Source organism: Astatotilapia calliptera, chromosome 8 (genome assembly GCF_900246225.1).
Source record: "Astatotilapia calliptera chromosome 8, fAstCal1.2, whole genome shotgun sequence".
Taxonomy (NCBI): Eukaryota; Metazoa; Chordata; class Actinopteri; order Cichliformes; family Cichlidae; genus Astatotilapia; species Astatotilapia calliptera.
The window spans coordinates 3213029-3230631 of record NC_039309.1 but is presented as its reverse complement, the minus strand read 5'-3'; the positions used below and the strand labels follow the sequence as shown (position 1 = coordinate 3230631).

Here is a 17603-nt window from a genome sequence, read left to right as displayed (position 1 = left end):
GTCAAGTTTATTTATAAAGCACATTTAAAAACAACCAAGGCTGACCAAAGTGTTGTACAATAAAATACAAATATAAAATACAATAAAACACAAGTACATAAAACACCTCACTGATAAAACAATAAGTTAAAACAGTAAGTTAAACCTTGCTAAAAGCCAATGAGAAGAGGTGAGTTTTAAGAGCAGTTTTAAAAGTTCCTAGGCTTGTGGAGAATCTGATGTGAGGAGGTAAACTGTTCCACAGTCTGGGTGCAGCCACAGCAAAAGCCCTCTCTCCCCTAGTCTTTAATCTGTACCTGGGAACATCTAAAAGCTTAAGGTCTGCTGACCTCAAAGATCACCTGGGGCGGTAAATGCTAAGAAGCTCTGCCAGGTAAGGAGGTGCAGTACCGTTAAGAACCTTAAAAACCAGCAGTAAAATTTTAAAATCAATCCTAAAAGCAACTGGAAGCCAGTGGAGAGAGCAGAGGACCGGAGTGATGTGGTCTCTCTTTTTGGAACCGGTCAGCATGCGAGCAGCAGCGTTCTGCACCAGTTGGAGGCGATGCAGACAGGAACGATCTAAACCAGCATAAAGGGAGTTACAGTAGTCCAGCCGTGATGTAATAAAAGCATGGACCACCCTTTCTAGATCGTTCCTGCACAGGTAGGAATTGACTTTAGCTAAAATCCGTAGATGATAAAAAAGATCCCTTGACTACGGAGCTGATTTGTTTATCAAATTTAAAAGTAATGTCAAAAGTAACACCGAGGCTCTTAATGGAGGAACCCCTAACTTTGGAAGTTAGGGGTCCCATAAAATCAAAGGAAAGGTTGGGGTCTTTAGGAAGCCCAAACACAATGACTTCAGTTTTACTTTCATTTAGATGTAGGAAGTTAAGAGCCATCCAAGTCTTAATGTCAGACAAACAGGAGAATAACGGCTGCAAAGAGTCCTTACAGTCTAACCTCAGAGGGAGGTGGATCTGAATGTCATCAGCAAAGGTGTAGAAGGACACATTAAATTTGCGCAGCACATCGCCCAGAGGGAGCAAATACAGAGTAAACAGCAGGGGGCCTAGAATGGATAACAGTATGGATAACAGTATGTTGTGATCGACAGTGTCGAAGGCTGCTGTCAGGTCTAAGGTTACTAGGACAGCAGCACAACCAGAGTCTACAGTTAAAAGCAAATTAAAAACTCTCAATAAGGAGAGGTTAAAAACCTGAGAAGTCACCAGAAGGTCTGCAGATGCTGTGCATTAAAATACTGCAAATCTTCTGTGTATTTGTGGTGTGTAAAGATTGTAAACAGTGGTGCGTAAAATGTACTTGATTGATATACATTAAAATGATACCACATTTTCCTTAATGATTAAATAAACCCATTTCAGCTACTCAGAATTGTTGCTTCCTGTTGACTGAGGGTGAAGGATCATTGTTGAGTGTGTGAAACAAACTGCCTTTCACATCAGGACAACATTGGACACTTTTAAAATCTTCCTAAATGTCTTTTACTCGTCTAACTGTGGACGGTTTGGTTAACGGGTGCTGTTTCTTTTAATGTGCTTGAAAGTAAACTTGACTTGGCAACAAAGGAAAACCAGCAGCTGAGGTCAGGACCCAAAACTCCATCTGCACCTGAATGTAGAAACACATCAGAGCACAACAACTGGACCATTATGGCCTGATAAACTTTCACTCATGTGCCTTTAATGTCTCCCACTGCTGTTGGGTGCGTCAGAATTTAACACAAAGGCAAAATGAGAGAATCAACGACTCTCAACGATCCAATCAGATGATTAACTGCCGCCCTGCACCAGCTGTAGAGCCTTTGAGATCTGAGTTGAAAGGCTTCAGAAACTCAAGTCCAGTTGCCTCATTTCAGCACAGTGTAGACCCAAATTCTCAAAATTATTTAACAGATTAATTCAATTATGTTTTTAGAAGCTCTAATCAGCACATGTGACATCAGGCACCACAAGAGGTTGGTGGTTTTTAAGGTTGACCTGTCGATCAACAGACGATGGTGAGTTTTCATTCATTCTGTTGTCTAAAACAACTTCCTGCTCACATTAACACGTAGCTGAGGAAATGAAATATTGCTTTTGTGTAAATGATTTAATCACATTAGTACTTGGACTAGTTATAGTGGACAGGAAATATTTACATTCAATGTAATGTCCAGTTACGTTCAACCCCCTGCAGATTTGGAAACTAGGACACTGATACAAATGGATTCAACAGCATCTTTAGCAGAAGAACCTTTGTTCCAGTGATTACATTAACATTTAAGTGTTCACCTTCAGTTCACGGCTGTGGAGTGAAAGAAGTAACGACAGTTATGCTGGAGTAACTGTTATTGTTCCAGGAAGCTGGACCCTGCCCCTCTTATCAGATACCTGCAGGGCATCCCAGACGACTCGGAGCATTTCACACCTTGACCCAACAAACCCAAAAGGGTGAATGGGTGGGTCAACGACTCTGAGGCATCAGGAGAGGTTAAAAACCTGAGAAGTCACCAGAAGCCAGTCTGAACCGCAGGACGAGAGGAAAGATGTCTTCAACCATGGGTAAGTCCTGGCTGCCTGCTTTTTAGCACTTAGATGTTCGCTAAACTAAGTCATTCTTATTACAAATGTACAAAGTGATTCTTTTAATTCTATCACTGCTTTCATCATCATCTATTCCTGACCTAACCTAACCTTTCTTCCAAAAAACTTACCAAGTTCAGAAATAACCTTAACATTTATATTGTTCTGAAGGCTTCTTTTTAAAACAAAGTAGAAACATTTTATTTTTAATAGTTGCTGAGATGAAGTGATGCAAACCATCAGCATACACGTGATCTTGTCCTGTATCTTGGTGTTTACCAAAGAAACATCATGCAGGCGGCTTTGCTAATGACAGAAACGTCCAGTTTGAAGCTCCAGTCAGTGTACGAAACGATAACTAACGGCGAGAACTCATTTTCCTAATGAGTAAAGAAACTTTGATTGTGTTTCAGGGCCACACGGAAGAATTTAATTTTGTTTCTCATTGCATTGTTGCTCATACATTTGTGATGCTTGTACCTTTCAGATATTCAGCAGCTGTTACCAATCAAAGAAGAACCAGATGACTGGAGCCCTGATATGGAGCAGCAAGTCTCACAGCTCCTCAGCATAAAGAAGGAAGAGGAGGAGGAAGCTGACATCACTGATTTCCCGCTCGCTGCTGCTGCGGTGAAGAGTGAAAATGAAGAGAAAGTGCACTCACTGTTTCATCATGTTAAAAATGAATACAAGGACGAGGAGGAGACTCAGACCTGCAGCTCAGGTAACAAACAAATTAAATTGAACTATGAAACTGCACCAACATTTTTTCTCTGTGAGGAATCAGGTTTTATATTTTGTCTGCTTCTGTTGTGGCTTTGTTAGTTTCACTTCAGTAATGTTATTAAAATATGGAGGGTATTTTTAGGGCGAGATTTAAGAACAAGTGATGAAATCCATTGAATACAGTCACCTCACTAATTTGATTTGTTTTATTTTAGTTTCTCTTCGTTTTAACTTAGTTGGCTGTGATTCGATTGGATGATGTAACTCTGTGAGATGGGCTTTAGGTTAGAGTCCATTCTGCAGGATACTGGAAACCAGTGTCCCCATACACCCAGCATTTTGGCTTTTTTAAAATATGCTCATCCATCTGTGTGTACCTTGCAGGTGTCCATCATCTGTTTGATATTAAAGAAGAGGTTTCCCATGAACGGAGCCCGATTGAAGACTCGGACTTCTTCCAGGAACGCTGCATTGGCCAGGATGGACTGCAGGAGGATGACACACGTGCAACAGCTCCCAGAACCTTTCCGATGCCAATATTCAGTGTTGCGTCCCGCAATGCATTGCAACGCCTCAAATTTGAACAGAGAGAAAAAATCAAATTCTGCGTGAAAACCAAGATATCTGTGAAGAAAACCTTCAAAATGCTTCAGGAAGTTTACGGCAGCAAAGCAATGAGCCGATCAAGATGCAAGGATTGGTATTTGCGTTTCAAAAATGGCAGAACATCCATCGATGATGAAATCAGGTCAGGGCGACCCAGCACGAGCACAACTCCCAAGCACATCCGAGAAATCGATCAACTTGTGCGCCAGGATTTCCGGATCTCTCTGAGGGAGATTTCTGCCATTCTCAACGTGTCATTCGGAACGGTCCAGGCGATCCTGACGTCCACTTTGAACCTGCACCAAGTGGCTAACAAGCTTGTGCCCAGGCTACTCACTCCCGAGCTGAAGCAGTATCGTTTACGAGCCTGCGAGGATCTCCGTCAACAGACGCGAGATGACCCAACGTTCATGTCCCGGATCATAACTGGCGATGAAAGCTGGGTGTACGGCTGCAAGCCTGGAAAAGCAAGGAGGGTGAATCCGACAAGGAGCCAGTTCAAGGTCAAGCTCATCGTCTTCTTTGACATTCACGGGGTGGTGCATCGGGAAGTTGTTCCCGACGGTCAGGCGGTTGATGCTCCGTTCTACCTCAGTGTTATGACGCGTCTCAGGAAGAACATCGAGGCCAAACGACCTGAACTGTGGCAGAAAGGCGACTGGCTGCTCCATCACGACGACACACCCGCCCACGACGCACTGAAAGAGTGCCATTATTTCTGCTACACCGACACAAATCTCATTCTTCACCCACAGCACTCACCAGATTTGGCCCCCTGCGACTTCTTCCTCTTCCCCAAAATCAACGCCAAGTTGAGGGGACATTTTTTTGACACAGTGGAAGAGCTCCAGCATGCGTCACTGATAGTACTGGATTCACTGGGAGAAGAGGACTTCCGCAGAGCTTTCAGAGCGTGGCAGCAGCGCTGGGTGTGGTGTGCTGCTGTGCAAGGCAACCGCTTTGCAGCTGATGGTGGCCAGATTTGAATTGAATACATATTTTTGTATATTTGTTTCATATTTTTTCTATTTTTATTTTTTTTGCATTAGCATGCATTTTTACTGATGTTTGATCTTGTTACATATAACTTTTTTTATTGTTTAAGTAGAGTGAAAATGGTAGGTGGTACATTGCCGTTGTAAATATGTCAGCATGTGCATATTTACAATTGGATCACTTTATAAAATGTAAATAACAACAGAGCAACAACAAAAAAGAGAAGGATGGGTCTTATTGTCATGATCAGAGCGATCCAATATTAATTCTCCAGATCCTCTGAATCTTTTGATGATAGGTGGTGTTGATGTTTAGATTGGCAAAGTCTTCAGTTTTACATTGATAGTTATTCTGAAACTGTTCCACAACTTTTAGATGTTTCTTGTTGTTTTTTGCAGACTGGTGAACCTTTACTTGAGAAATGTTTTTTTATTCCAGTCATGTTGTTGACCTGTTGCTGTAATTAGTCATGAAAAACTTCCTCCAGCTGTTTATTTTGAGTCCCTCTCGCAGCCTTTTTGAGATGTGCTGCTGCCATAAAAGCCAAACTGAGCGAATGTTTTTCATCTCAGGTCAAACATTTGATGTATTTTGTTGGGTTCTTTTGTGAATAAAAATATGGATTTGTGAGATTTGGAAGTCACTGCATTCAGTCTTTATTTTACACAGCATAGTTTTAGTTTGTAGTTTGCTGGGCTCTGGGAACGTAATAGAATATAATAGAGGCACAGAGACCAGAAACTACCGCTGACCACGAAACACTGACGATGCAGGAAGAATAAAGAGAGGATAACTTACAAAACTGAGCGATTAAACACAAAGCAAAACTCAGTATTCCCAGGGATCCACAGCATACTGGAATTTAAATGGGAACAAATAAACATGAGCCTAAAAATACAATAAACAGAAAAGTGTAAACCTTGAACACTGGAGACGCAGGAAAAACCCCAAAGAAGCTCAAATTCAAACATATAACCAAAAATGTCTAAACTCCAGAGCACAGTGAAACCCAGAGACCTGGTTTGCACCGACTAGCAGACATTTTTTCCCATCATTCTCCACTGCTGACTCAGTGTCTGTCCTCCACATGCCCAAGACAACATCCACACATCATTCTTTAATTTGGCATGAAGCAGCTCACAGGCCTCACTCGGCCTAGCAAATAAATGAACCCATCTCAGATTACAGCAGACCTAAAGTCAGATAATCTACAAACAAGCTGTTATAAAAAATGTTATTAACCTTCACGCTGTGATAAAAAGGCAATAAAAAGTAAATGTGCACGTGAACTCCAGACAAACAGCATCAGGGGGAAAGAATAAACAAAGGAAGTGAACACACAGAGAGAAAACACAAGGAGCTAAACTTCAAAATAAAACAGGAAGCAAACAGAAATGGAGACCAGGGCCCTGTTTCAGGAAGCCGGTTTAGAAAACTCAGAGTGAAAAACGATACGCAGGGTTGAGTAACCCCGAACTGTCCAACTCGGAATATTCGGTTTCAGAAAGGCTGATAACAATTAGTTCAGTCAACGCGGAGTTGCTTTAACCCCAAGTGAAGCGCGCGGACGAGGATACATAAAGCCCTGATCAGTGGAGCACAGATTAAGCGAGTCACCATGGAGACGGAGGGAAAGAAGGCGCGGTCAATGTATTTCACAGCGCTTGAGGCCGAAATTCTGATGGCAGCATATGCCGATAACGTGCAAATTCCGCGGAAAAAAGTAACACAGCCACAGCTGCAAAAGACAGGGAGCATGCATGGCAAAACATAGCCGACAGAGTCAATGCGTGAGTGTTAATTTAAACATTGATCTAGGGATTTCCACCCATTTAACACGTTATTTTATCATATGTTATTTTATTTGTTATTTTATACATTTTATTTTGTGACGTGATGTGAGCGCAGGTGCAACCCAACAGGCCCCAAACGTTCCTGGCAGCAAGTAAAAATGAAATATAAAAATATAGTCCAAACAGGTAAGGTGTAATTGTATTATGAGCCATAGTGCTTGGTCTGTTTGTCCCATGTAAATCAATTGCAGTTAGAGGCTACATTAATTTCCCCTCTGTAAGCACTTATTGAAATTATCTGAGCACATTACAAGTACATATTTGCTTACTCTGTATGCTCAAATGTGGCCCGTTATAGCCAACAGAAAAAAAGCGGAGGCCCGAAAAACAGGTGGGGGTCCTCCACCACCACCACTCACAGAGGCTGAGCAGTTGGCCCTCAGCCAAAACAGTGGGCGCCCTGTGGCCGAAGGCATCTCTGCGGGGACATCCTCTGAGTCAATAACCCCGCAAGACACAAGTGCCTACATAGGGGGTAAATTCAAAATAATACATGATGTGCATACATCCTTTCTTCACAGTCACCTTTGCAGTGCTACTCATTCATTTGATAAACTCTTTACCATAATGGATTATTTTGTAGTGAAGTTATTTTCCTACTGATTTTGCCTTGCCTCAGTCTTGGTTGTCTTTGAGAGCATAATGACAATGAAGTGTAAGGTGCTTGGTATGTTTGTTAATTGCCATTTGGTCCCTTGTAAGTTATAAGTGACCTGTATAAACCTCATATTCTATCAGTTGATGGTGGTGGTGTACTGCATCTGGTGCAGCCTCCTGTTGAGCCAGACCAACATGCAGTTGTGAGTAATACTCCACAGATTATATGAGTTTACAGTAGAACAGCAATGTTGTCTATTTCTTTACTACAGGAAAATAATGAAGAAACATTGACAGCTGTTACAGAGGAGGAAGCAACAGAGACACTTTATGAGGTTTACATCTTTTAATACTTTGTGTACAGGAAACACAGGCGACCAATAAAGCCAGTTGAACAAAAAATCTGTTTATTCTTCTTTCAACATGTTGAGGTGATGGGTCAAAAGAAATGATTGTGACATATGGTGTCTCTGACTGCTCTTCCATCTTGTATGTCCGTGGGAGGGTCAGGATGTTCATGGTTTGGATCACTGCTGTTTGGTTCAGAAGGACAGTGTTCTCCTCTAATTGTGGCAATGTTGTGAAGAATCACACATGCCACAATAATGTCACATGCCCTTTCTGGGGTGACCCTGAGTCTTTGCAGGCACTGGAACCGGGCCTTAAGCATTCCGATAGTCATTTCAACTCTGGCTCTTGTCCTGCAATTAGCCAGATTATATCGCTGCTGTGGGCCCGGTTCAGGGTCAGGGTAAGGGGTAAGCAAATAGGGTAAACATGGATACCCCCTATCACCAAGCAAGTAGCCAGTGAACTCTCCTAAGACAGATAGATACACTTCAGTTCAAATGTCCCTGAAGCAATTGGTCTTTATATATTTTAAAGTATTTTCAACTCACCATGTCCAAATTTTGTGCTCAGTGTACATTCACGGAATATTTGTGAGTCATGGACAGAGCCTGGCCACTTGGCTTCCACATTTGTGATAATGTTGGCAGCATCACATATGATCTTCACAGTGCAGAGAACACAAATTAGCATCCATTACTATAATGAAATAATTTGTTAGTTTGAAATGCTACAGGGAACTATGTACCTGTACATTAATGCTGTGGAAAGACTTCCTGTTCACATAGTCTCCTTCATTTACTGAAGGAGCAATGATTGGAATGTGAGTGCCATCTGTACAGCCAATCACGCCTGGGAACCGTGAGAATAAATGTAAAATTTAAGTAGTAGTCCAAGTATCACCACATCATAAATTAAGTTTTGTTCATCCTGATACCTGCAATTTTGTGGCATCCCTCTTTGATAAATCTTGTGGGTCTGTGACCGGGGAACACAAACGAGTACAGGAGACGTTTCAGTGCAACTGTAACATTCCTGACTGCCCGACAGACGGTAGCCTTGGAAACGTGCTCAGCATCACCAATATTATACAGAAAGCTCCCGTTTGCAAAAAACCGAAGTGCAATACAAATAATATGCAATGAACTGAGAGCATGTCCGCGATGTGTCACATGCGTAATATATGGCCTGAGGATGTTATCCAAATAAATTATAGATTGTGCTGAGAAACGGTAACGTTCGCACAGACAATCATCAGGAAATGATAAAATGTCCAAACGCGCTCTGATCACTCTCTCCCGGCGGAGAGCTCTGCGGAGAATTTGGGCTTCACGATCTACTGGCTCTTCAAGGACGGGACACGCCATGTCTGACACTTCCTACTGTCAGGTTTCCGACAAAGGGGCGGAGACAGTCAGGGTTAGTTGTAGTAAACCTGCTAGGGGGCAGGTTAGCTTCACGGCGTGTGTCGTCATAGTGACTCACTCAGGCTGCAGCTGAACTCGCTTTGTGAAACCGAAAACCCAGAGTTTTCGTTAACTCAGGGTATACTTACTCAGTTTTTCCACTAAACCGGCTTCCTGAAACAGGGCCCAGGAATAATCTCACATAAATACAAATAAACACAAACACATGAGAACAGAGGAAAAACTACAAAAACACAAATGAGCAGAAAAACTAACAACAGCCAAAGACGATTATAAAAACCGAGACAATTAACATCTACTGTTCAAAGCAAGCAAAGCCTTTAAGTAATCTACACCATTTATTACTTTTCCTCGGTTTTCTGGCATCACGCCTGAAGTCGAGGTTCGAATGAACTTAAAACATCTGAGTTTCGTAATGTGTTCTCAGCTTGTAATAATTCTAGACAAAGGGGAGTAGCAATTTTAAAACATAAAAATATTAATTTCACAGTACTCGATACAGTTATATTTCCAGAGGGCAGATTCTTAATCATTAAACTATCTATACTTGATAAAACGCTATGTATTGCAAGTGTATATGGTCCAAATGTTGATGATCCCTCATTCTTTCACGGTTTTTTCAGTGCACTCTCTGAACACTTAGATGGCACACTTGTTCTTGGAGGCGACCTCAACCTGGGACTAAATGAAGACATGGATAGGCTCAACACAGCAGGAACTCAGCGTAATTGGCAGTCCACAAATATAATCAAACAGTATATGAGCGACTTTGGTCTTTGCGATGCATGGCGCTCCCTTCACCCCACCAGTAAGGAATATAGTTTTTTCTCACATGTTCATCACTCCTACTGTCGTCTGGATTATTTTTTTATTATTTATTTCTGCAAATATTAATCTCCTGCTAAAACCAGGCAAAGACCCTGTATATCCCTCAAGCTATCGTCCAATATCCCTTATAAATGTAGACCTTAAAATAATCTGCAAAGCTCTCTCAAAGAGACTGGAGAAAATAACCCCCCTCTTAATTCATCCTGACCAAACTGGTTTCATAAAAGGTAGGCACTCATCAACAAATACACGTAGATTACTTAATTTGATAGACTACTCATACAGTAAAAACCTTGAAACTACAATATTTTCTTTAGACGCAGAAAAAGCGTTTGACAGAGTTAACTGGAAATTTCTGTTAACAACTTTACACAAATTTGGTTTTGGATCCTCTTTCATAAACTGGTTAAAAATATTATATAATTCCCCAACAGCTTGTGTCAGAACAAATGACCAGACATCCTCCAGCTTCTCTCTCCTGAGGGGCACCAGGCAGGGATGCCCACTCTCCCCTTCACTGTTTGCAATTTTTATTGAACCACTAGCAGCAGCAATTAGACAGAATTCAGTAATTAAGGGCATAAAATGCAAGAACGCGGAACATAAAATCAGCCTTTATGCGGATGATGTGTTACTCTTTCTCCAAAACTCACAAACCAATATCTCTGGGGTGATTGAATTGATAAACTCTTTTTTTAAGAATATCAGATTACTCAATTAACTGGTCAAAATCTACAGTCCTCCCGATTAATTGCTCTAAATATAAAATATTTAGGTATTAATGTTTCTCCCAAGCTTGCAGATCTAACTAAATTAAACCATATCCCACTTTTAAAGAAGGTAGAAGGTGATCTGACTAGATGGAAATGTTTACCCATGGGAAGGGTTGCTGCTATAAAAATGATGGTCTTACCAAAAATAAATTATTTATTCTCAATGATCCCAACTAAACCGCCACAAGATTGGTTCAGATCTCTAGATTCATGTATGTCCAAATTCCTTTGGAAAAATAAACCCCCACGTATAAGCTTAAAAACACTACAAAAGACCAAGGATAAAGGAGGACTAGAACTACCTAACTTTCAGCACTACTTCTTAGCCAACAGGCTTCAGTTTATCTCAGGATGGCTAAAACACACCCTCTTAGATGAACCTTGGCTAGATGTAGAACAAGCACTTTGCAATAATCTAGAGATTTCAGATCTACCATTTATCAGCTCAAACATCCAACGACATGAATGCTTCAAAAGCATCAACATCAGCTCTTCTCTGACAGCATGGTGGGAGTTTCTGAAGTTGACGGCGTCTTCATTAATCCCATGCAAACGTACACCTATCTGGAACAACCCTGACATATTACAAAACAATAATATGATAAACTTTCCAGATTGGAGTGGTAAAGGAATCAAATACTTAGAACATATACTAGAAGGAACAGAATTTATTTCATTTGACGGACTAGTTACACAATATGGGATCAACAAGAAAAGATTTTTAGAATATCAACAAATTAAATCCATAGTAAAAAAGAAATTTAAACCGGGTCAAGTTGAACTACAAACACCACCAAGTGTGGTTCAATTTCTTACTCTTAAAACCCCAAATTACTTTCCAAAATATACAGAATGCTTTCTAAAACGGATGAATCAATATCACTTCCTATTGCAAAATGGGAAGCGGATTTATCAGTTAACTTAGACCTAAACTTCTGGTCTCAGACTTGCTTAAAAACCTTTCATCTAATTAGAAATCCCAGTCTTCAATTAATTCAATACAAAATATTACATAGAGTGCACTATACAGGTCATCGGATGTTCAAGATGGGCTTTACGTCTACCAACAACTGCTCACACTGCCAAACCAATTCACCGGACAATCATATCCACGCTCTTTGGTTCTGTCCACCAGTTCAGAAGTTTTGGCGCGAGATATGTGAAGACTTATCAAAGTGTCTGAAATGTAACATTCCAACTTCCCCCTTAGTGTGTTTGTTGGGCCGCTTAGATAATGTCACTTCAGAAAAGAATATCGCCCATATGGTTTTCACTGCCCTATGCATAGCCAAGAAAACAGTCCTCATGAACTGGAAAAATAAAAATAATCTTAATTCTAACCAATATAGAAATTATCTATTAGATTACATTAGTCTTGATATTAAGATATGTAGGCTGTTACATCTTGCAGGAGCTCTCCTCTCTTCAGGAACTCACTCTGCAGGAGGGGGAGATACAGGAGAGGTGGAGGAAGATTTCAGCCTGGGCGTCTATTGGGGTCACTTGCCCCTCCCTTCCTTCTCTCCCCATCTCCAGCTGCCTCCCTCTTCCCGCTCCACCACAACCACCCACACATGCAGGGCCTTGGAGTAGGGGTATGTCACCAGGGTGCAGGGGAGGCATCCCCCCCCCCCCCCCGTCCCCTTCTGGCTGCCTGTGCCTCAATTTTATCCCACAACTTAGACATTCACATTACTCACACTCTCATAACACATACATATAGGATCTTGGGAGTGTGCCGCTACACGGAATCCAAAAGACCATCAGGGTGTACACCCCACCCCTGGCGTCGTTGCCCACCTCTCAAGGTTAAATACACGTAGACATTGAGGGCTATCAGGAGGGGCTGTGCGCTTACCTGCTGCTCTCTGGCAGGTAGCTCCATGCCCTCCTGGGTTTTAAATGCACCTTAGAACACACATGCATCAACACTACATATGAGTAGGCGGAGGAAGGTTTGGAGTCTTCTCACACCCCCGTTCTCTGCAGCCTGTTGGAGCAGGGGGGCTAGGAGGAGGAGTCAATTTTCCGATTCAAATCAATTTTAGCCAGAATCTCAGGTTAACGCTCACAAAACTATTTCAACAACCGCCAAACAGCTAAAAAAGTAAATGTGAGCAGGTAAACGGATTCTGCACAAAGATGCATCGTTCACTCGATGGCATGTACACAGACACACCATCGAGGCTGAAATTCAAGTGTCACTCGCCAACCAAAATTCAAAAGCAAAAGAAGATCAAAACTACGCTTCACGTTTGATAAACATAGTCATGAATTCCCTCTTACTTTTGCTGTTTTGCTTCTACCATGATACAAATCACACTTCCTGCACAGCTCTTTCTCTCTCAGTGTACTTCAAGAACAGCTTCCCATCTAAAATCTTTGTTTTCTGCATTATTTGCTTGCTTATTAAGCACCAGTCTACTGTTGTGTACAATGCTGCCAGGCGGTAAGGGTTTTTTTTTAAGGACCTCCGACATGACAGTCTAATTTCTGCTGTTCAGTACTGAAGACATTTAAACTTTTGCTAAATTGCAAAACGCTGTGTCTCTAATTAAACCTCTGTAACTTTGCTCTGCTTCAGTTCAGCAGCATCAGGTAATGTAGTAGTTGTTGATTCATGGTTTTCTTCAGTTTTTGATCCACTGCAGAATATTTTTAAGGTTATCTGCTATAAAAAGCTAGGCCAGGAAAATCTCCTTTGTGTTTTTCTGTGTTTCATTGTCAGTTACTTTGACACAAAGGCATCTGCTCTGAGGCTTACACCTCTGATGAAGTCTCACAAGCGTCAGTACTGATAAATGATCAGAATTATAATATTTCTGACACTCTGACTCAAAATTGAAGTGAATCGAATCGAGGATTGTAGAAATCATCGATACCCAGCTCCAATTGTATATATGTGACTTAAGACTTAAGCAGTGTATTAACTTAACTGTTCACAAGAATATTGATTTTATACCTGAAGTCTCTGATTTAAGCAGGCAGGTAGTGCTCAATTGGTTGATTTTATATGAAAGAAGGATGAGATAACATGTCAAACACCACCTTTTCATCTAAGCCTGGGCTAACGAAGAAGCTCAATGTTATGATATCAGTTACTTTTACATATCTACACCCCGCCACCTCCAAACAGGAGTTTTGGTTTTCTCGAGCCAGCTAACCAGCCCCTCATAAAGAACTCTCCTCGGTGTGAACTTTCATGTGTTTCTTAAGAAGTACGCTTTGGTTAAATTTCCGTTCACACTTATTGCAACCAAATGGTTTCTCTCCAGTGTGGATTCTCATATGTGTTTTGACGTTACACTGATGTCTAAATTTTTTACCACAAACATCACAACCGAATGGTTTCTCTCCTGTGTGAATTATTCCATGTTTACTAAGCGACTTCTTTTCATTAAATGTTTTACCACAAATATCACAGTGGAACGGTCTCTCTCCTGAGTGGACTATCATATGCCTCTTAAGCCCACATTGAGCTCTGTAGGTTTTTCCACAAAGCTGACAGCCAAACGGTTTCTCTCCTGTGTGGCATTTCATGTGCTGCCTAAGATCATCCTTTACATTAAATCTTTTATCACAAACATTGCAATTAAATGATTTCTCCCCTTTGTGGCGTCTGGTGTGTCTTTTGAGACTGCACTGTTGTTTAAATCTTCTACCACAAATGTCACAACTAAAAGGCTTCTCTCCTGTGTGAACTCTCATGTGTCTTTTAAGATTAAAGCGATGTCTGAATCTGTGTCCACAGTCATTGCAGACGTATCGTTTCTCTGCTTTGCCTACGCTCATCTTTGAATCTGCTTTCTGCTTCACCCTGGAGCATTTCTTATTAAGCAGATGGCTGGAAGGTGTTCTTCCTGAATGACTTGTCACGTGACTCTGAAGAGACTGCTTGGAGAGAAAGTCTTTACCGCACTCGGAGCAGCTGAAGGATGTTTTAGCAGGATTTGAATCCGACTCCTTCTGATTACTGTCTCTGTCTTTAGTTTTAGGTCGACAATTGGACAAAGGTTCCTGCCATTCATCATCATCATCAGTAGCATCATCATCACTGTTGTTACCATCAACACTGACTTCTGCCTCAAAAGCAGCTGAAGCTTGTTTATCAGTATTAGGCTCTGAATCTCTGCGTGGATCTGAGTTTGTGGTCGTTACTGGTGCTCCACCTGTTTCTGTTTTTATGTGATTAGCTGAGCTGCTGATTGGAGGCTCATCCTCTTCCTCTTTTTTAACTTCAACTTTAACCTCTTTTTTAAAACTTTGCCTTTGATGCAGCTCTGACAACTGAGGTTTCAAATCATCATCATCACCATCTTCACTCTTCACAGGAACGCCAGTGATGAGGAGCCCATTAGGTGGCTTTTCCTCCTGAGTGCTCCAGGTTTCCTCCTGCTCTTCTTTTATGTGGAGGTTTGGGTATTGCTGCTCCAGAGTTTGGATCCATTCAGGTGAAACTTCTTCTTTTTTAATAACCAACAGCTGTGGGATATCTGCAGGAAACAATGAAACATGTAGGTAAATTGTGTGATGTTTATATGAATTCTACATCAGCACAGAGCTGTCCCATTATCTAAAAAGAAAAAAGACAAAATAAGAAATATTAACATATTTTAAAATATGGAGAAAAGAGCCTTGTAATGCATTTACGGTGGTCCTACAGAAAAACGTGTTTATAGGCCTGATGTCACAGTTGTTGAAGGAAATACAGAAGTAGCACAGCATCTCTTTAATGATCAGTCCAGAATGCTCAGAATGAAAAACATTAAATATGATTCATCAAAGTCAGGTGAGGCGTGCCCGACATGTTCTCTCAGGTGGAGACGCTGGAGTAGGCCCAGGACACGCTGGAGAGATTACATCTCTCGGCTCGCTTTGGAATGTCTTGACGTTCCCAAGAATACAGTAGATGCATGGATAGGTATCAGACTGGCACTCAATATCACCAAATTTCCAAAGAAAAGGTGTTTGTGTGGTCTCGGAAAGGCTGGATTCTTGCAGCCCTAACTTATTGTGATTGTGTAGTTCTTCCTGTTATGTTTCATGTAAATGGGTTAGTGAGCTTCTCGCTATGATAGAAATTCAAGCTAGGCTATCAAAGAGCGATATCGTTGTTGTACTTTCTATACCAAGTGTGTGAATTCCTGATTTGTTATATATGAAAAAACAATTGTCCCCTAACCTTATTGTGCAACCTTTGGCAAAAGCATCTTAGTCAGATTTGAGCCTGGACTTTGACCAGACCACTGCAGAGGCTCCGTTTTGTTTTGCTTCTTTGAGCCATTCGGAGATGGACGTACAATACTGATGTGTTTTGGATCACTGCTCAAGTGCTCTTGAGCTTGAGTTTTATGCTAGATGTAAGGGAACTTGATTTAACAGGCAATAATCAGGCCTCAGTGTGGCCACTGAAATTGAACTCAGCTTTCAAAAAAATGTGATTAATCAGTTAATTCATGATTTTTTACACTTTTCACACAGGGCCAGGTAGGTTTGGATATTTTTTCCCTTGTTTTTGTACGTGTAAATGTGACAAATATACAAAAAAATAAAATAAAATAAGGGGCAAATGCTTTTTCCATAGCATACACTATGACAATGTAATTTGAGTGCATTTTATTTTGTTTTCTAACACTGTACAGTTTGCAGAGACGCCATTTACCATATGTAGACTGGGGTGTACCTGAGAAGGAATCCAGTAGAATCTTTGTGTCACCTCTCAAAGAACTGAAGTAATGATTAAATTATATCATGAAATATCACATTTTACAGTTACCATGGACTGACACGTGCTAAACTTGAACATTAATCAATTTTTAAAAATTTAATTAAATTAAAAATTACAGAAACATATTAAGGATTTTCTGAAATTACAGTTCAAAAATAATATAACAATGTGGTAATTTAAACACAATAGACTGATTATTTGCTGGCTGTGCCTTTATTTTGTTTTTACAAAATAATTTTGTTTTTAATATATAGCAGTATTATATGGCAGTAACTGTGGATAAATGTGTGGACAACTTCAAATCCACTTCTCTTGCATATTTCCACAACCATATCCATAATCACATACTGTGTATGCTATCGTTGTATATAGTGTATTATCTTACTTATTTTATATTTGTTCATATTTTATTTGTATTTTTGGTATTTTCCTTCTGCTATCTGTACCTGAGATGAGGTAACACAAAGATTTCCCCGCCGTGGGATCAATAAAGTCTTATCTCATCTTATCTTATCTTATCTTAATTTTGTGTGACCTTTTCTTCAGACAGCATTAAAATGTTTGATATTTTATTATGATGTGTAAAATTATTAATTATAATGTATTATATGTGTCCAAACCTGTACTGGTCTAAAGTAAAGTTATTTTTGTAAATAATATAAAAAAAAAAAATGACTGCTTTCATTGTGTTTCTGCATCAGCAGCACCGTAATGTCGACAATAGAGGAGCAAGAAAATTTGACTTCGCCGATGAGGGTAATCGTTTGCCATAACGCGATGCAGCGATTAACAGCAATGAAATCTGATTATTCTTACCAGAGGTTTGGTTTACATTCTCGTCCTGCTCCGGCTGGACTCCGAGGGTTTTAATATCAGGTTTTTCTTCTAAATCCAGACTTTCTCCGCCCTGCTCCCGATAATAATCCACCTCCTTCATGCTGTCTTCATTTGTCTCGTCTCCAGAATAAACTGCAGGTTCGTCTGAGAGAAGCTGGGCCTCGGCAGAACCGAACACCGCACAAACACATGCCGATTACATTCTTCTCCACGTGACTGTATTATCAGAGCCGGACACAAACAGAGCGCACGTTCTCATAAATTAGCACAGGCATCCGCACGGACACCTTTGATACCGAAACTTGTCCTGA

General features: G+C 40.7%; 2 protein-coding genes across 3 annotated transcripts; one reads left to right on the top strand and one right to left on the bottom strand.

Annotated features, from left to right (window-relative positions):
- Positions 1–1278: 1278 nt before the first annotated feature.
- Positions 1279–4925, top strand: LOC113027990 (histone-lysine N-methyltransferase SETMAR-like). Of its 2 annotated transcripts, none has more exons than XM_026177884.1 (4): positions 1279–2008; positions 2351–2552; positions 3061–3297; positions 3684–4925. In XM_026177884.1, the coding sequence occupies exons 2-4, from the start codon at positions 2537–2539 to the stop codon at positions 4889–4891; spliced, it is 1461 nt and encodes a 486-aa protein (XP_026033669.1). In that variant the 5' UTR covers positions 1279–2008; positions 2351–2536; the 3' UTR covers positions 4892–4925. The 2 variants fall into 2 exon arrangements, with proteins under 2 accessions (XP_026033669.1, XP_026033670.1); XM_026177885.1 differs by having other exon boundaries at positions 2289–2552.
- Positions 4926–13509: 8584 nt separating this feature from the next.
- Positions 13510–17603, bottom strand: LOC113027993 (zinc finger protein OZF-like). Its single transcript, XM_026177890.1, has 2 exons — positions 17272–17603; positions 13510–15220 (listed from the first exon to the last, which is right to left on the bottom strand). The coding sequence occupies exons 1-2, from the start codon at positions 17390–17392 to the stop codon at positions 13899–13901; spliced, it is 1443 nt and encodes a 480-aa protein (XP_026033675.1). The 5' UTR covers positions 17393–17603; the 3' UTR covers positions 13510–13898.